Raw genomic sequence first — 21,075 nt, forward strand, 5'->3', positions numbered from 1 at the left:
CAACCACTCTGAAAAGCAGTATGGAGATTCTTCAGAAACCTAGGAATATGGAACCACCATTTGACCCAGTTATCCCACTCTTCAGAATATATCCAAAGGGGTTAAAATCAGAATACCAAAGTGATACAGCCACTTCCATGTTTTTAGCAGCACAATTCACAAAAGCTAAACTATGGAACAAACCTAGGTGCCCTTCAACAGATGAATGGATAAAGAAAATATGGTGTATACATACACAACAGAATATTAGGAATAAATAAAAATGACTTTATGAGTAAGCCAATCCCCCCAAACCAAAGGTTGAATGTCTTCTCTGATATGTGGATGCTAACCCATAATAAGGAGAGTGGGGAGAATATAAGTTCAGTGGATTAGACAAAAGGAAATGAAGGGAAGGGAGGGAGGATAGGAATAGGAAAGACAATGGAATGAATTTGACATGACTTTCCAATATACATATATGAATACACCACAGTGAATCTCACCATTGTGTACATCCACAAGACTGGATCCTAATTAGAATAAGATATATTCCATGTTTGTATGAATAAATGAAAATAGATTCTACTGTCATGAATAACTAATAGGTCCAATATGAAATTAAAAAAAAAACCCACAAATACATTTATTTTTTTGGATACCGGGAATTGAACTCAGGGGCACTCGACAACTGAGTCACATCTCCAGCCCTATTTTATATTTTATTTGGAGACAGAGTTTCACTAAGTTGCTTAGTGCCTCACTATCGCTGAGGCTGGCTTTGAATCAGGATCCTTCCACCTCAGCTTCCCAAACTGCTGGGATTACAGGTGTGTGCCACTGCTCCTGGCCAAATACGTATCTTTTCACCTTTAGTTAATTCTGATAATCAACTTGTACTTGAGGCTAGTGTAACTTTAACCTTCTCACGTGTCTACCTTTCATTATCATCTTTAAAATTAAGTGTTCAAAAATAGAATAGGTAGATGATACAAACTATTAGTAATTTTTTGCACTTTTATATTATATATGGAAAATGAAAAATTTAGAAGTGTGCCAAGGAGCTGAGAATTGACGCCACCGTTGGGTTCTAGATATGCATTTGCCCTTTGCTATTGACTCTCTTCTAAGATGACAGTAAGATTATGTACTTGTGATATGACTAGTGGAAGATGCTGCAGATTGTGAAGTAGGAGAACTAGTCTTTATCCACACTCAGCAAATCTGACATTTCTGGAATTCAAATTCTTTCTCTACAAAAATATGACCCAGATTCTGAGGCTACTATTGACTTTCAGATTCTATTTTGAAAAAGAAAAAAATATTTTCCTGAGCTGTGTGTTTGGCCTAATAGAATATTGCTAGAATGCATGATCTATGGATAGTCACACACTGTTGTAAAAATGATTATTCCCCTTTTGAGATGTTTCTTCTTTTAATATGATTTGCAAGAACATTTGGGCTTGATTGTCATTTCGTTATTATTTGTTCACTTTAGATGTTCACTCCAGGCAGCTGTTTATGAAATTGGACATGACTCATTGATCTGTGAGTATTGATTCTCAGAGCAATCAATGGACTGAAAGAAATGCACCAAAATTCAAATCACCATAATCATTCACAAACGAGAAAGGGAAATTCTCTTTCATTTCACTTTTGGTTTCCAATTGAGATATACCAGAAAGAGTCTCAGCTTGGTGTCAACTAGAAAAAGTACTAAAAATTGTAAAGCATCAAAGGATATTTTGAAACTTGGGAGAAAATTAGGTTAGAGTACATTGATCAAAATTACTGTGCTTGTTCTGGACTAGGGCCCCACAGTCACCTGACTAGAGCCTTTATATCTGCAGCCATCAGCAGTTGTTCCACTAGTTAACCATACATGTTGCAACTTTAAGGTTATTGGAGTCCAATGGTGATTTCCCCCCCTCAACCTACGGTAAGTGACAAATAAATATGTGGACTGTCTTGCTTATGCGAATTATTTAGGAAATTCCTGTTGAGTTAGAAATATAAGAACTAAAATTAAATGCAGAAAAGAATTACCAGCTTTTCACGTAGGACATGGTAAATTAATATTTGTTAATAAAAGAAAATTGAGAATATTTCTAGAACCTACAGTTATTTAATAGTAAAAAAGAAGTTCTTTTTAGGAAACAGGGATACTTGTTTAAAGGAACTTCCTCTTGCATACTAACATGTAGATTTAATTTCTATTTTTCATATAGGCTCAGTTTTCTTTTATTTGTTATTTTAAAATCATAAATTTCCACAGATAATAGAGTGACAGAAAGAAGGATTAGAGTTTAGGATTGCCAAATAGATAATAAGTAAATTGAAATAAGTTACTTTCCCATTGCAGGATTTTTATATAAAATTGAAGTTCTAGATTTTTTGAAGTGCTAATGGAAATTTAAAAAATAAAGGGTAATGACAGAAATTTTTAGAAGAATAATTATGAGAAAGGACCTTAACACTTTATGAACAGAATAAACTTAGGAAATTGTTTCTTCAATCAACGAGGTATGAATCCAAAATTTTAAAATCTACTTTTATTGTTGTTGTTCTTTAGGTTCAAATGCCTTCTGGACATCTCCACTTTTTGCCATTCAGTTCTGTTGTGTAAAAATCTGTATTTTTTCCAATTATAATTTCTATCATGGATCTTCTCAAAAAGTCTATCCTTATAAAATATATATATTATTTTATAATATATTTTAATACTCTTTTGACTTAATTTTTCACATTTAATATATTTTTACATCTGGAATTTATTTTTGTGTTTGGGGAAAACTCTAAGGATTTTTTTTCCCTCTCTCTCTCTTTGGTACTGGGGATTGAATCCAAGGGTGTTATTTCACTGAGCTACATTCTCATGAAAAATGTTTTCATTTTTTATTTCGAGGCAGGGTCTTTCTCAATTGCCTCAAACTTGCAATCCTCCTGCCTCAGCCTCCATGCCTTTTGTATTTTTCTGGTTGATATTAATTTTTGTCTTTTCAGTCTTGTTCCATTTTATAGGTTAGTGGGAATTCTAAGTGATCAAGTACTGTGAGTGTTGGGCACAGATTTATCATGCTTGTTATTGAGTTCCTGACATCTGCCACAATGCCTAGGTGATAGTAATATTTTAGTAAATATTATTGAATGGATAAATTATTAAAGTGGAAAAATGTTTCATGATCTACTTTAACTAAATTACATTTTCCTATTTTCCCTTTGTGTCTTTCATATCTAAAAGTCTTTTATATCTTAGAAATATTTTCTGGCAGGGATATTAGGGATTGAATTCAGGGCCTCATGCATGCTAGGTAAGTGCTCTACCATTGAGCTATATCCCCAGCCCTTTTTAATTTATTTTGAGGCAAGGTCTCACTAAGTTGCCCAGCCTGGCCTTGAACTTTCAGTCCTTCTGTCTCAGCCTTCCAAATAGCTGGAGTTACAGGTGTGTGTCACTGCATCCAGCTATATCTTAGAAACCTTTTACTTACCAAGCATTTTAACCATGTTGAAATTTGAAAGATATTATATTTTTTCAGGCTAAATAAAGTAACCTGTTCATGTCAGCTATGCCTTGGTTTTTTTCCTATGTCCCAAGCTGGCTAGAGAAGCAGTTTGTTTTCACTTTTCCTCTAAGTTAGCAAACTTTTCCATGAAGACATGATGATCCAGATATACCTTAGTGGATGCAATTATACGTTATTGCTCATACTGTTTCTGTCTACCTAATCCTTACTGCTACCCTGATCTGAGCCAGTTTTGAGGACTTATTTGGTTGATTTCTATTTTCATTATTTATAATTTATCCTACCATGAAAAACACAAATAATATATAACAAGGATCTACTTTTCTTTTCCTTTTGGCAATTATTTTATTGATAGAGTAAAGGAACAAAAATTTAAAATAAAAGACTATTCAACCCACTATTATATATTGATTTTTTTATGTGTGTATGTGTGCGAAGTCTATAATGCTACAGAAAGGAGTTGCTATCTGCAAGGGAGGTACCTTTTTGGGAAGGGAGACATAAGACACAAACATTGCAAAACTCTTCTAAGTACAATGCCATATGGGAGATTGTAGAAACTTATGAAAGGGAAAAATAACTCCAACTTGGGAAAATTCTTGAGGAGTTGAGGCTTATTTAAGATCATATCAGATGTATAATAAATGGGGCATTTCAGAGGAATAGAAAAATGAAAAAATTATGGAATGGGAATGCATTGTGCAAATATGGAGAATAGAGAGTATAGTGGAATGGCAGGCATGCTGTGTGGGAGAGTAGAAGAGGATGGGAGCTAAATTGAGTTAGATTGTGGAGAGTCTTTAAAAATTTTTTTCCAAAAAAACAATATTCCTTGGAAAAATTCTGTTTCATCAAGCATGGACCTGGAAAATCATTTGCAGTGTTGCTGACATGAAAAGGAAGCTGCTGTATTTATAATCATATGCCTTTATAGATTACATCTGTGGGTGCTATTAACCTCAGTGTTTTCTGTATATTTCAGACATTAGTCTCTAGCCATGGGGGACTGGAACTTATTGGGTGGCATCTTAGAGGAAGTTCACTCCCACTCAACAATAGTGGGGAAAATCTGGCTGACCATTCTCTTCATTTTCCGAATGCTGGTACTTGGTGTGGCTGCTGAGGATGTCTGGGATGACGAACAGTCAGCATTTGCCTGCAATACCCAGCAGCCAGGTTGCAACAATATCTGTTATGATGATGCTTTCCCTATCTCTTTGATCAGATTCTGGGTTTTACAGATCATCTTTGTTTCATCTCCTTCTCTGGTGTATATGGGCCATGCACTTTATAGGCTCAGGGACTTTGAGAAAGAGAGACATAGGAGAAAGTCACACCTTAGAGTCCAAATGGAGAATCCAGAGCTTGACTTGGAGGAGCAACAAAGGATAGACAGAGAACTGAAGAGGTTAGAGGAGCAAAAGAGGATCTATAAAGTCCCTCTGAAAGGATGTCTGCTTCGTACATATGTCTTACATATTTTGACCAGATCTGTACTGGAAGTAGGGTTCATGATAGGCCAATATATTCTTTATGGGTTTCAAATGCGCCCCCTATACAAATGTACTAAACCTCCTTGCCCCAATGCAGTGGATTGCTTTGTATCCAGGCCCACAGAAAAGACCATTTTCATGCTCTTTATGCACAGCATTGCAGCCATCTCCTTATTACTCAATGTCCTGGAAATATTTCATCTGGGCATCAGGAAAATCATGAGGGCACTTTATGAGAAATCCAGCAGTGGGAGCATTGAGAATGAGAGAGGCCCTCCATTCCATTTGAAGAAATATTCAGGGATCCAACCATGTACAATTTGCTCCTCCTTACATGAAAGAATCTCTCCACTTCAAACCAATAATCAACAGAAAGTCATCCAAGTCAATGTTCCAAAGTCTAAATCCATCTGGCAAATCCCACAGCCCCCACAACTTGATGTAGATTCTTCCTGTAGCAAAAGAGACTGCACTGAGAAAGATCAGCACAACGGACAGCTCCATATCCATAGCCCATGTCCTCAGGATGGCAAAGCCAGAATTCAGCACCCAGGACAGCAACCATGCCATTCCTCCTTTGGCTTAAGGAATACAGTGTCCCAATCCTGGCTAGGTGCAACGGTGGCCTCTCAACACTGTCCATCCTATGCATTACGAACATGGGAGCAATCCCAGGACCTGGAATCCTCAGGTGAACCTCTCACAGATATACGCAGTCACTTCAAAGGGAGTGATGGCAGTGTGAGAGAGAGTGGTGTCTGGATAGACAGATCTTGCTCAGGCAATCGCAAGATTAGCTTTCTGTCCAGATTGCTGTCTGAAAAAGGACAGCTGTGCAGTGACTCAGGAAGCTCCAGTTCTCTGAATAGCACCTGCTTGAATTTTTCACACCGGGAAAACAGCCCCTCACCTCTGCCCTCAGCTACTGGCCACAGACCATCAATGGTAAGTAGACAGACAGCCATATTGATCACGGAACAAGAGCTGGTCCACTTTGACTACCTCTTTCCTTTTCCTCTTTCCTGGTGTGTATGTATATATGTGTTAAGAGAGAGGTGTATGGAGGGAGATTAATTCATGAAAAAGTAAATCCATTCAATACCTTCAATTTAATTCAATTCATTAAATTAATAAAATAAAAGTTTAGAAAACATACTTTGTACTAATCACTCTTGTAAATACTGTTCTATAAATGAACAAAATACCATTTCTTTCCAACAAAGGGCTCAGGCTCAGAGTATAGCTGGGAATAGTGGCACACACTTGCAATCCCAATAACTAGAGAGGATAAGTGAGGAAGATTGTAAATTGGGGCAGTCTAAGCACCTTAGCAAGATTCTGTCTCAAAATACAAAATATAAATGGCTGGGAGTGTAACTTAGTGGCAAAGTGCCTCTGGATTTAGTCCTCAGTACAAAAATCTGGGGGACAGTGCTTAGAGCATAGTTGGGAAAGTTAGACAGATTAACATGTTAGCATAATCAAGTGTAAGGTGCCATACAATGTTAGTGGGAATAAGTGGGTTGGTGGGGGAGTGATCAATTCTGTATGGATGGGTCAGGGAAAGCTTCTACAATTGAAATTACTTTAAACTGGATTTTGAATGATGTAGTGAGTTTCTACAGAACTGGAGGACTGGAAGAGGGCTATCCTGGTAGAAAAGGCAGTTCAAAGGCTGCATGACACAGAGCTGTCTGGGGTCTGTGGGAGGCTGGATCAGGGGGTGGTAAGAGGGCTGTGGAGAGAGGGAAGTTTGGAGAATGAACATGGAGGTCTCATAGGTTGGCAATGTAGAATCAATATGGAATGTGAAGCAGAGGAAGGACTGAATCAGGTTTGCAGTTTAGAAAGTACTTGCTGTCACAATAGGCCCTGAGTTTGTTCGCCAGCACCACAATTCCCACCAAAGGACATAAATGTCTAATCAGACATTGTATTAGTCAGATTGAATTACTAGAATGAAATATCTGGGGCTGGATAACTTTATTAAGACATGTATTTAGCTTATGACTCTGGAGATTCAAGGGTAGGGCACTGGCATCAGCTTGATTCTGATGGGGGCTCTCCTGGCTGCATCACATCACAATGGAGGTACATGTGTAAGGAAGGTTCACAGCTTGCAACAGGAAGCCATGGGTGGCGGAGATGGGATCCAATGATCTTCTAAGGGCACCCCTCCAATTGACCTAAGTACCTCCCACTAGGCCTCATTTCATAAGGTTCCACACTACCTCCCACCACTGCCACTCTGGGGATTAAACTTCCAACATATGAACCTTTGGGAGGAAAAACAACATCCAAACATAGCAGGCATGTTTGACTCTGAATATTGCAGTGTTTTTTGTTTTAAATACTCTGCTTTATTTTTTTTAGAGCAGTTTTAGGCTCACAGAAAAATTAAATAAAAAATTCAGAGAGTTCCCATATACCCAGCCCCCAACTCTCCTCTGCTATTGACATCCTGCACCAGAGTGGTACAATTGTTACAATTGATGGACCTACATTGACATGATTAGCACTCAATGTTCATATTTTACATTTGGGTTCACTCTTGGTATTGTACATTCTTTATATTTTGACAAATGTATAATGGCAAGTACCTGCCATTATAATATTATACAGAATAATTTCACTGCCTTAAAAATTCCCCATGCTCCATTTATTCATTTCTTCCTTTCCTGTAACCTCTGGAAACTACAGATGTATTACCATAGTCTTAACTTTTCCAGAATGTCAAATAGTTGCAACCATACAGTGTATATATATAGTCTTTTCAGATTGATTTTCTCCACTTAGTATTATACATTTAATTTTCCATGCCCTTTAATGGTTTGATAACTCACTTATTTTGATCATTGAATAATATTTTATTTTCTGGATGTGATATAGTTTATCCATTCACCTACTGAAGTACATCTTGGTAGCTTTCAAGTTTTGGCAATTTTGAATAAAGTGGCCATGAACATCCATGTCTAGCTTTTTGTATGACTATAATTTTCAGTTCATTTGGTTAACTATCGAGGAACATGATTGCTGAATCATATGGTAAGAGAATGTTTAGTTCTGTATTAAACTGTCAAACTCATCATTATCCAAAGTACACATATGAAGACACGAATTGGTGTGAACATACTTTATATACAACCAGAGGTATGAAAAATTGTGCTGTATATGTGTAATATGAATTGTAATGCATTCCGCTGTCATTTATTTAAAAAAATCAATAAAAATAATAAAAAACCTGTCAAACTGTCTTCCAAAGTAGATATCATTTTTCATTCCTACAACACATGAATGAGAGCTCCCATTGTTCCCCATCTTTGTCTGCATTTGGTGTTGTCAGTGTTTTGAGTTCTGGCCATTGGGTAATGGTATCTCTATGTTTTTTTAATTTCAAATTCCCTAATACCATATGATGTTGAACATCTTCTCATATGATTACTTATCATCTATATATCTTCTTCAGTGAGGCATCTGTCTAGGTCATTTGTCCAGGTTTTTTTTAAAAATATTTATTTATTTATTAGTTATTGGCGGACACAACATCTTTGTTTGTATGTGGTGCTGGAGAATCGAACCCGGGCCGCACGCATGCCAGGCAAGCGCGCTACCGCTTGAGCCACATCCCCAGCCCATTTGTCCAGGTTTTGATTGAATTGTTTGTTTTCTTATTGTTGAATTTTAATAGTTCTTTGTATATTTTGGAAAAATAGTTCTTTGTTATCAGATGTGAGTTTTTAAAAAAATATTTGTTCAAATTAGTTATACATGACAGCGGAATGCATTTCCATTCATTGTACACAAATGGAACAACTTTTCATTTCTCTGGTTGTACTTAATGTAGAGTCATACAACATGTACAGTCATGCATGTACCTAGAGTAATGATGTTTATCTCATCTACCATCTTTCCTACCCCCATAGATGAGAGTTTTGCAAGCATTCCCACCAGGCTGTGACTTGTCGTCTCATTCTCTCTTGCACAGCAGAATCTTTAATTTTAATGAAGTTCAGCTTATCAATGATTTCTTTTGTGGATCTTACTTCCAGTGGTATATCTACAAAGTCATTAAACCTAAGGCAATCTAGGTTTTTTTCTGTTATTTTCTCATAGTTTAAAAAATTTGTATTTCTCATTATATGACAATTTGTGAAGGGTGTAAGGTATTTATCTAGATTCATTTGGATGTCCAGCTATTTCAGTATCATTGTTGAAAATACTTCCTCTTTGTATTATCTTTGCTCCTTCACTAAAGATCAGTTGGCTGTATTTACATAGGTTTGTTTCTGAGCTTTCTATTCTGTTCCATAAATATATTTGTCTGTTTGTTCACTTGTACCACACTACTTTGATTTCTTTGCAATGACCACTCCAAGAGTACTTTAGTCCGTTATTTTGTATTTTCTAAATGAATGACTATATTGTCTCCATATAAAAATAGCTTTATTTCTTCCTTTCCAACCTATATGCCTTTTAATCCTTTTTTTGTATTATTGCATCTTCTAGGACTTCAAGTAAGATCAATAAATATCAATGCTCCTGATCTTAGTGAGAAAACTTCAAGTTTCTCACCACTAGATATGCTACTAGCTGTATTCAAGATGTTCTTTATCAAATTGAATTTTACCTCTATTTCTAGTTTTTTAATTGTTTTAAAAATAAGTAACAGTAGTTTGATTTTGTCAAATATTTTTTCTGTAGCTACAGATATGACCATGTAATTTTTCTTTTATAGACTATTGATGTGATGGATTACATTAATTTTGGGATGTTGAACCAGCCTCGCACACCTGGAATATAAGCACACTTTATCATGGTGTATATATTTTTCACACATTCTTAGATTTGATTTGCTAATATTTTGTTGAATATTTTTTTATTTTGTTTGTTTTTTGGTGCTAGAGATTGAACCCAGAGCTTCATGCATGCAAACATATGCTCTACCACTGAGCTATGTCCCAGCCATACTGAGGATTTTTGCTTCTGTGTTCATAAGATATATTGGGGTCTGTGGTTTTCTCATATGTTTTTGTTTGGTATTAGGGTAATGCAGACCTTGTATAATGAGATAGATATTGTAGAGAATTGATAAAATTTCTTCTTTAAATTATTAAAAGTTTGGTAGAATTAAAGACTTTGGTAGAATTCACCAATGAATCCATCTGATCCTGGTATCTTCTGTTTTGAAAGATTATTATTGATTCAATTTTGGCGGGTACTGGGGCACTCAACCACTAAGCCACATCCCCAGCCATTTTTTTGTATTTTATTTAGAGACAGGCCTTCACTGAATTGCTTAGCACCTTGCTGTTGCTAAGGCTGGCTTTGAACTCACGATCCTTCTGCCTCAGCCTCCTGAGCCACTGGGATTAGAGGTGTGATCCACTCCACCTGGCTTGATTCAATTTTCAAAATAGATTCAGGCATACTCACATTTCCTGTTTCTTCTTGTATGAGTTTTGGCAGATTGTGTCTTTTAAAGAATTGGTCCATTTCTTCAAGGTTATCAAATTTGTGGGCATAGAGTTATTAATAATATTCCATTATAATCTTTTTAATGTCGATAGGACATGTACTGATGTTTCCTTTATTGATTTATAGTTTAATTCTGTTGTGGTCTGAGACTAGTCACTGTATTATTTTTATTTTTTTTAATATGTTAAGGTGTGTGTTTAATTCCTAGAATGTAGTCTGTCTTGATAAGTGTTTCATGTAAACTTGAGAAGAATATGTATTTTGTTATTGTTGGATGAAATAGCCTTTAGATACCAATTATGTCTAGTTGATTGATGGTGCTGTTGAGTTCAGCTATATCCTTTCTGCTTCTCTGCTTGCTGTATGTGTCCATTTCTGACACAGCAATGTTAATATCTCCAACTGTCACCATGGATTCATCTATTTGTTCTTGCAGTTCTAGCAGTGTTTGGCTCTTTTGGCGTTTGGTGGGGTTTGGGAATTGAACCTGGGACTTGAACATGTTAGGCAAGTGCTCTACTACTGAGTTACATCCACAGTCTGCCTCATTTATTATGATGCTCTGTTGTTAGGAACATACACATTAAGAATTGTATCTTCTTGGAGTTGGCACCATTATTAATATGTTGTGCCTCTATTCATCTCTGATAACTCTGGTTGCTCTGAAGTATTTAGACCTACTCCTGATTTCTTTTGATTAGTGTTAGATGGTATATCTTCTCCATCCCTTTGTGTTTGGTTCATACCTATATTTATACTTAAAGTGAGTTTCTTGTTGCCAACTTATTTTTTTTTTTTTGGATCTTGTTTTGTGATTCACTCTGAAAATCTTTGTGTTTTCATTCGTGTAATAGTTAGACATTGATATTTAAAGTGATGGTTGATATAGTTGCATTAATATCAACCAAATTTCTGTTGGTTTTCTATTTACTGCCCTTGTTCTTTATTTTTATTTTTGTCTTCCACACTTTTTTTTTGCTTTTTATGGTTCTACTTTCTTTGCATATCAATTGTACTTTTTTTGGGGGGGTACCAGGGATTGAAATCAGGGGCACTTGACCACTGAGTCACATCCCAGCCCTATATTGTGTTTTTATTTAGAGACAGGCTCTCACTGGGTTGCTTAGTGTCTTGCAGTTGCTGAGACTGGCTTTGAACTTGCAATCCTCCTGCCTCAGCCTCCTGAGCTGTTGGGATTACAGGCATGCACACAACACCTGGCTCTATTATACTTTCTAAAAAAAACTTTTAAAAATGATTGTCCTAGAGTTTGCAATATATATTTACAGTTTAAAATTTTTGCTTTCAGATAACACTATGCCACTTCATTGTAATGCAAGTAACTTTTAATAATAACATTTTCTTAATGCATCCTTCCACTCCCTTGGATCATTGTTGTCATTCATTTCATACATATAGGAGCACACACACATCAGTACAAATAATTGAATATGTTGCTATTATTATTCTGAACAAATTGTTATCTGTTTACATAAATTAAGAATAAGAAAGACTGAATTGGGATGTGGTTTAGTGGTAAAGTGCTTGTCTAATATGCACAAGGTCCTGGGTCCAATACCCAGAACTGAAAAAACTAAAAAATATTTTCATTTTACCTTCAATTATTCCTTATTCAGTGCTTTCTTTTTACATAGATCTGGATTTTGGACCTATATCATTTTCCTTCTCACTGAATAACTTTCTTTTGTATTTTAAAAAATATTTTTAGTTGTAGATGGACACAATAATACCTTTATTTATTTGTTTATTTTTATATGGTTCTGAGGATTGAACCCAGTGCCTCACAACTGCTAGGCAAGTGCTCTACCACTGAGCCACAACCCCAACCCTCATTTGTATTATTGAGAAGGGGGTCTTGCTATTTTGCACAAGCTGGTCTCAAACTCATGGGCTTGAGTGATCCTCCCACTTCATTATCTTGAGTAGCTGGAACTATAGGTGTGTGTCACCAAGGCCATTGTGAGAATCTGTTTTAACATTTCTTGCAAAGTTAGTCTATTTTTTTAATATTTATTTTTTAGTTTTCGGTGCACATAACATCTTTATTTTATTTTTATGTGGTGCTGAGGATCGAACCCAGCGCCCCGCGCATGCCAGGCGAGCGCTCTACCGCTTGAGTCACATCCCCAGCCCAAGGTTAGTCTATTAACAAGAAATTTCATCAACTTTTGTTTGTCTGAGAAAGTATTTCTTCTTCATTTTTGTAGTTTCAAAGGATAAGAAATTCTAGCTTGGTGGTATTTTCCGCTTAATGTCTTAAATGTTTCACTCTATTCTTACATGCCTGGTTTCTGATAAGTAGTAAGATATAATTCTTATCTTTGCTCTTCTATGGAGAGTTGTTTTTTTTTTTCAGTCTGGCTTCTTACAAGATTTTTTCTTTATCTTCAATTTTCTGAAGTTTGGATATAATATGTGTGGGTATAAATTTTTGGCATTTATCTTGTTGAGTGTTTTCTGAGTTTACTGATATGTGGTTTAGTGTCTAATATTAAAATGAAGAAATTATCAGTCATTATTGCTTCTAATATGGCTTCTCTTTCTTAAATTTCCTTCTTCTTGTTCTGGCTTATGATTGCCTTATGTCCCTTGTATTTATCCCACAGTGCCTGAATACTTTGTTCCTTTTTTCTCCTCTTTTTTGTGTATTAGTTTTGGAAGTTTCTATTTTCACATCCTCAAGCTCAGAGATTTTTTCCTCAACCATGTCCATTCTACTAATAAGCCATCCTTTATTTCTGTTACAGTGTTTTAGATCTCTAGCATTTCTTTTTGATTCTTAGAATTTCCATTTCCCTGTTTACATTACCTGTCTGTTCCTGCATGCTATCTACTTTTTCCACTAGAGCCTTTAGCATGTTAGTTATACTTATTTTAAAATTCTGATTTGAGAATTTCAACATTCCTGCCAAATCTAACAATTGTTCTAACACTTGTTTAGTCTCTTCAAACTATGTTTTTTTGTCTTTTAGTATGTCTTGTAATTTTTTATTTTTGTTTAAAATCTAGACATTATGTATGGGTGACAGGAAGCTAGTATCAGATGTTTAGTGGTGTGATGTAAGATGTGGGGCAGGGAAAACATTCTGTAATTCCATGATGAGGCCTTAGTCTTTTGGTGAGCTTGTGCCACTGGATGGTGAACTTCACCAGTGTTTTTTTGGTATTAATTTTTCCTGCCCTTGAGTGTGATAGGATGGCTAGAAGGAGCAGGAATTGGGTATTTCCTTTCCCCTAGGTAGATTAGGCTCTGAGAAAGCCCTGGGAAGTTAAGACTCTGAGTCTTAACTCCTGATGGCAGGCCTTGTTAATAAGAACAAAGTTCCTTAAACAGCTGCTTTTGCTGGGTATGGTGGAAGACACCTGTAATCCCAGCATCTCAGGAGGCTGAGGCAAGAGAATTGCAAGATCCTGGTCAGGCTCAGCAATTTAGCAAGTAACTTAGTGGGCTCCTGTCTCAAAGTGAAAAGGGGGGACAGTGCTGTGGATGTGGCTCAGTGGTAAAGCACTCCAGTACTACAAAAAGGATTACTTTTCCTTTTCCTCTGCAAGAAGTGGGAAGGGATTTTTCTCTGGTAGTCACTTTGAGGATCTGTTGAGAGCTTCAGGAGATAAAACTCATAACAGCGTGGGAGTCCCCACATGACTGAGTTTCCCTGAAGCTTTTAATTCTCAGATCTGTCCATGCTCAGGTTCTAGGAATTTGTCAGGTACAGTTTAGGTTTCTCTACCCTGGCTCTGGTTCCTGCAAGGGATGATCATGGATTTATGCTTTGGGAAGTTGCGATTTTTCTGAATTGCCTGTCTGTCTCTCTAATTACGGGAGCTGCGGTTTTCCTTGTGACCTCTCTTCTCTCACTCATAAAAGGGATTTTGGATTTTTCAAGTTTATTAGCTTTTTACTTATAATTTAGACAAAGTGGTTATTTCTAAGCTTCTTACATGCCAGAACAGAACCCTCTTTCTTATTTCATTTATTTCCTCTTTCTTCTCTGCTTTTTATATTTCTAGGAATTGTAAGTAATGCCTTTGAACATAGAGCTTTCCTAATAATAAGTCTCCTTTTCCCAAACCTCTTACAGTGTTGACAAGCTATATCAATCAAAAAATGGTAGGAAGAGTTAGGCCTTGAAGCCATGGATATCAACTTCAGAGAGCTGTGGCTGCCATATGATATTTTCTGCAGACAGAAGGATCTTTCATTAGAAATTAGTGTAGCAGGGCTGGAATGTGGTTCAGTAGTAGAGCCCTTGCCTAGTATATGTGAGGCCCTGGGTTCAAGCTCCAGTACTCCAAAAACAAAAGAAAACTAACCTCGTATAGCATATAGAGAATTATGATCATTCACTTTTAATATATGGGACTTAAACTTTTTGTATGTGTGTGTGGTATTGGGGGATTAAATCCAGGGGTGCTCTACCACTGAGCTACATATTTAGCCCTTTTAATTTTTGAAAATGTTAGTACAGGGTCTTGCTAACTTGCCAAGGCTGACCTTGAACTTGAAATCTTCCTGTCTCAGCCTCCTGAATCACTGGGATTACAGGTGTGCACCACTGTACCTGGCTAAACTGCTTTTTCTGCTGTGTATATTAGATCCCAGATGGCATAATTTCTAGGAATCAATCAGATGCATTCTGATTGTAGCAATTAACTTTTCAGAAAGAATGATTCCTAGTAGGACCAAAGTTGCTCTGTCACTTTTGACATATCCCCTTCCAGTTACCGGGAATTGTACTATCAAAGAAATTCATCATGTTTTATAAAGTCAGAAAAGCTATCTGATAGAGCTATTATTTCCTATTTGCAGACATTTACCTTGCAATCAACAAAATCCTAAAATTCAGACCCTTTGGCTGCTGAACAATTTTCTATCAGAGTCGACTCTTTGAGGATGGACTTAATTAAGCATAGAGAGCAGCCTTTCAGTCTGGCTGAATGAACATGGGGAAGAAGTCTGATTGGGTTTTAGGAACTCATGCTGCTCTCTGGACTGATTTCCCCCATTACTTGGTGTCTTCACCTGTGAGGCATACTGTGGGAGAAGTAATTCCCACCACTACAGGGTCTTTGAAAGATGCCCCTCAGTAAGAATCTCTGGAGATGGGAACTGGGCACCAGTACTACCTCCTTCCTTCCTTCCTTCCTTCCTTCCTTCCTTCCTTCCTTCCTTCCTTCCTCCCTCCCTCCCTCCCTCCCTCCCTTCCTTCCTTCCTTCCTTCCTTCCTTCCTTCTTTCCTTCCTGACTGGGAATCCAACCCAGGCCTTGAACATGCTAAGCACATACTCTATCACTGAATATTCCCACTGCTGGGCCACCAGTATTTTGTAAAGCACCCAGGTGACTCCATTTTGCAGGAATTCAGAGCCATGACTTTAAGGAGAAGGAGATTTTGGCATGAAGAAGTTGCCCTGTGAACTCTTCCATTCTTTTGGGACATTAAGGAGATGAGTGCACTGAGAAGAATTGTTCCTGGAAAAACAATAACACTTCTCCCTTCTGCCTAATACCATTGTATTTGTCAATTTACTGTTACTATAATGAGATACCTGAGGCTAGACCTTTTATAAAAAGGTTTTTAAGCTCACAGTTTTGGATGTTCAAGGATATGGCACCAGTATCAGACTGGCTTTGGTGAAGATCTCATAGCAGATGGCACCAGAATGGTGGAAGCATGTGAGGGAGCAAGAGATTACATGCTGAGACAGAAAGCCAGAGAGTGGGCTGGGGCCAGGCTTGAATTGGGGTTGGGGGGGTTATCAGGGATCGAACTCAGAGGCACTTGACCATTGAGCCCCATCCCCATCACTATTTTGTATTTTATTTAGAGACAAGCTTAGCACCTCACTTTTGCTGAGGCTGGCTTTGAACTCATGATCCTCCTGCCTCAGCCTCCTGAACTGCTGGGACTACAGGCATGCACCACTGTGTTCAGCTTCAAGCTTGATTTTTTTTTAACCACCCTCTGCCTGACTTTTGAGGACTGAGTTTGGCTTGTCTTGAACTTAGGGCTCAACTGATTATCCCATCTTAGACTCCCAAGCATCTGGGAGTTATCTTCTGCAATATGTTTTGTTTGGGTCCCTGGCATTTATGACATAGAGGTCCAGGTGGGTGGGCAGGGAAGATTTTTACAAGCCTTTTGGATATATTTTATTTGTTTTTGGTTTCTTATCTCTTTCAGAATATGCTTCTAGAACTTTCATCTATTATGAAAAAATAATGCACCAAGAGCAGCTGGTATCTGTGGAATAAAGCTGCATCTTTGTCAACTCAAGACTATGGAAAAACTTTGGGATTCACCTCCTCACAGTACTGTTACAGTCTGGATCTTAAATGCCTCTCAAAGACCCATGTGTTTAAGGCTTGGTCCCCAGCTTGGTGCTAATGGGAGATGGTGGGACCTTTAAGAGGTGGGACTAGTGGGAAGTCTTAGATCACTGAGGATGTGCCCTTGAAGGGAATTGTGGGGCCCCAGCCTCTTCCTTTTTCTTTTGTATATGGACATGAGGAGAACAATTTGCTTCATGATACACTCCCACCATGATATGCTACCTTGTCCAGGCCCAAAAAGAATGGGGCTAACCAATCATAGGCTGAAACTTCTAGAGGGCTGTGAGCCAACATAACCCTTTTCTCTTTCTAGGTTGATTACCATGAGTATTTGATATAGGGACAGAAAGCTCACCCCCACACACGGAGACTCCTGGTAGGTGACAGGCTGTGAACGGGGTGCTCCAAACCTGGACTCACCTCCCCAGGATCTCTTTCTCAGTGGGGACTGAAGCTAGCTTCTCATCCCTCTGTCTGGGCATGCTGTATGAGGCAGGTCTAAGCCCAGGCAGAGAGGAATTGTGCACCATGAGGGAAAATCTAGGGGCAAGAGCTGCTGTTGCCCTAAGGAGGAGAACTGGGATATGTTTCTCTTTCCTAGCCCCAGCAGTCTGGTGGGACACCAGAGAGAGCATCTAGCTCTGCAGCAGCAGCAGTTGGTCCCTTGAACATGGGTCCAGAGCAAGCCTGGAGCTCTGTGTTCAGCCTGGGCTCAAATATGCTTCCTGTCTGCAAAGGAAGGTAGATGACGAATTTTTATCCTCTTTCTCTTGTCAGTACATTTCTTGGGACAAACGAGCTGAATTTTTAGTTCATAAATGCTATGAAAATAAAATATTGATTTAAACACTGGCGAATACTCACATTGCATGATTTGATTCTATCTTTCCACTGGGACCATGCATCATCAGTGGTGCTGCCATGACTGTGGTCCACACAAAATGGGTTTCCTGAGGATTAGTAGAAGAAGCCAGCACCTCTTCTTCTTTTTTCTTTTTTTAAAGAGAGAGTGAGAGAGGAGAGAGAGAGAGAGAATTTTTTTTTTTAATATTTATTTTTTAGTTTTCGGCGGACACAACATCCTTGTTGGTATGTGGTGCTGAAGATCGAACCCGGGCCGCACGCATGCCAGGCGAGCGCGCCACCGCTTGAGCCACATCCCCAGCCCCAGCACCTCTTCTTTACCCTGCCAGTGGTCCTGAGCCATCCAGCCAAACTATCTCCCAAAGCACTTAGCACTTACAGTGTAGACAGACACAGTTGGCCATGTGATGTGCACTAACTAGCTGGTCTATGAGGCTGCTTGGCTGGTTACTTGTTACTTGTCTGAGTTCTGAGGCTAAGGTGGGCTTAGTTCCCATGGGAATTACTTAACTCGTCATCTTCCATCCCATGGCTAGACTTTCCCAAACTCTGGCCACATACCTTGTAATAAAGACTTCAAATTATAAGAAGAATCAGTTTGGTTCAAAGTCACAGGGCTCTGCATCATCTACATCCTGTGAGATAAAATCCAGAGGAAATTCATGTGCTGGCTTCTGCCTCTGACCTCATTCCTACATCACATACTCTGCCTAATATGACTGCTGATAGTGCTCCTGCTCCTCCCTGTTGTTACCTATATAGCAGTGGACTTCTGGACAGCCTTTTGAGGACTGAGTTTGGCTTGTCTTGAACTTAGGACTCAAGTGATTGTCCCATCTTAGACTCCCAAGCATCTGGCCTACAGTTACACATCACCACACCTGGCCTGGGACTCATTCATTCTTATACTGGCAGTTCCAACCCTCATTCTAGACAACCCTTCACTCATGATGCCTTTCTTTATATCAGCCTTGTAATTATAATAATAGGTGCTATTCATTTTTGGTTGATGGTTATTTATTGGTATATGATAATTTTTATTTATTTTTATTTTTTTGCAAAAGGGAAGTATAGTAGGTGTATCTTATTTTCAAGAAGCAATTTCTAGCCATCAGAAATAGGCTCTTCACTATAGGGGGTATTCAGACAGAGGCTGGGCAGCTGCTGGGATGTTACAGAGGCAGCTTAATATTGTCTAGGTTGTTTCCTGCTTTTGGCTCAAATATCTCCTAGGTCTTCTCTGTTCTATGTTTTGTAGAGCTATGAAAAGAGAGTCTTCTACAGACACTGACTTTGTAGACAAGCTAGTGAAGACCAGGCAGATGAAATGACAGTGGGACCAAATTTAAAAATGTGCCTTTTAAGGTACATATTGTATTTCAGGTACTCATGGCACATTATCTAAACCTGCATAGCTGTGTAAAATTCTTACTGCTCATCCCCATTTTTAGACCAAACAAAGTTCAAAAAGATGAGGTACTTTCCGCATAGATAAAGGTCACCCTATTGAAGGGCCTGCTGGAGACCAAACCTAGGCCTACTTGCTCCTGTGCCTACTGTTCTCCATAAGCTGCTCTCCTGTCCCTAAGTCTCCTGCCCCTGGGAAATGATTTATTTCTACATCTCTCTGCCCAACTAGTTTATGCAAACTCTTAAGAAGAAGGCCTGTACATTTTTGATATTGGATATTCAGCATTTTGCAGTGTTGGTTGAATGAAATATATGTATGTATAGATGCCCAAAACCATCTGTCTGGCAGCATTTCCCCCCCTTTTTTTTTGTAATTTAAATATCCTTTACCCTGAAAAGTCTTTACAGGGTTGTCAACCATACCAAACAAATAAATAGAAGTTAAAAATAGTTTGAAGAACTCAGTGTAAAATGTAATGCTTCCAGTGATTGCTAGCATCAGTGTCTCTGAAGGTTTTCATCCATTGATTTAGAGTGAGGGTGGCTGCCTCAAGAGTGTACTTGTCTTCAAGAGGTAGGTGTAAAAACTAGCCATGGAGAACCAACAGTGTCTCTTTCTGGTTGACCAGGAAAGCCAGTGGAGGCGTGTGTCAGGATCTGCAGGAGTCCCAGGTGTGTGTATGGACAGGAGGTGTCATGTTCTTGAATGAAATGAAAAGAAAGCACTTGCATAATGAGTTGTGTGCTTTTCTTCAGCTCTCTGGGCCTTCATTATTTGACACCAGAAAGTACCATATTAATTTGTATTAGGAAGGCAAAGGTGCTCAATGGGGAGAACTAGGAACCCATTCCCCCTGTTCAGGACACCATCACCAGATGGTGTTAAATATACGTCATATATAAACTTGTTAATGTGTCTCAGCTGAAGGCTTGTGAGTGGGTTAAAGAAGAGTAAAAAATTCCAAAGCAATTTCAAAGAACAACTCAAGTTATTTCCAAATACATACAATAAAGCAACTGTCCTGATGAGGAGGGAGCCAGTCCTTACTATGGCCAGAGTGGATATAAATGACTTACAGGGAAGGCATTTTCTTCCCTTATTCATAGTAGGGAAGAAAATGATTGCTACCCATCTGGGGCTGGAAAGTCTTCACATGCTTCCTTTCTCCAGAATAGAAAAGCTGGTGAGGTTTATTCCTTTTTACACAACAACTATCACTCCTGCTACAGAAGCAAATGTTAAGGTTGAAGTTGCAAATGATCACAGTTCTAAATTACCAGGTTTGTCTACAGAAAAATTTGCTATTGTAACCCTCCTGATTTTCCAAGATTGGATTAAATAACTTAATGGCTTCAGGCAAAAATGATCTACTCTTGTATGACATTGATGTTTTCACAACAAAACAATCTAGTGTTCTCTGGAAGCCTTCCATGACTCAGTAGGTGCCTGAAGCTGTAATTTTAAACTTCTGTCCTTGAGACTCATTGCATTGTTATGTTGGTTTAATGCCCACCCCCATTCACTTTCATTTAGTTTTAGGGTTTTTATTTTTTGAGATAGGGTCCCATTTTCTTGCTCAGGTTGGTCTTGAATTTGTGGACTCAAGTGATGCTCTTGCATTAACTTCCCAAGTACTTGGGGTAATCACTGAAGGAGAGGAGTGGAGTACAGCAGCTTTCAATTTCAGTTTTCCCATCTGGCAGATGAGATATGGCCTGGATTCCGTGCACTGAGTTGGATGGACCTTGTGTGTATTCATTATTCACAGCCTCGCTGTCAGCCCAGCCACATTGCTACTCCTCTCTTCTAGTGGCTTCTCTCTTACCTTGAAGTGTGAGTCCTGTGTTACTCATGGACATCTGGCATGTCTACAATGCAGTATCTTGTTTTCCCTTTACATAAAAGTCCAAGACACAAGCTATACACATTTCTTGTTTAACTATATTTACTCCCTGTAATTCTAAACTTCTG

General features: G+C 38.3%; 1 protein-coding gene across 1 annotated transcript; it reads left to right on the forward strand.

Moving 5' to 3' along the window:
- Positions 1-4,504: 4,504 nt before the first annotated feature.
- On the forward strand, positions 4,505-16,719 carry GJA10 (gap junction protein alpha 10; the record flags this gene model as incomplete). The annotated part of the gene is made up of 2 exons (XM_081296201.1): positions 4,505-5,944; positions 16,681-16,719. 2 exons carry the CDS (start codon positions 4,505-4,507, stop codon positions 16,717-16,719), a joined length of 1,479 nt encoding a protein of 492 aa, XP_081152327.1.
- Between the last annotated feature and the right edge of the window lie 4,356 nt (positions 16,720-21,075).

Source organism: Spermophilus citellus, assembly GCF_964194105.1.
Source record: "Spermophilus citellus genome assembly, chromosome: 5".
Taxonomy (NCBI): Eukaryota; Metazoa; Chordata; class Mammalia; order Rodentia; family Sciuridae; genus Spermophilus; species Spermophilus citellus.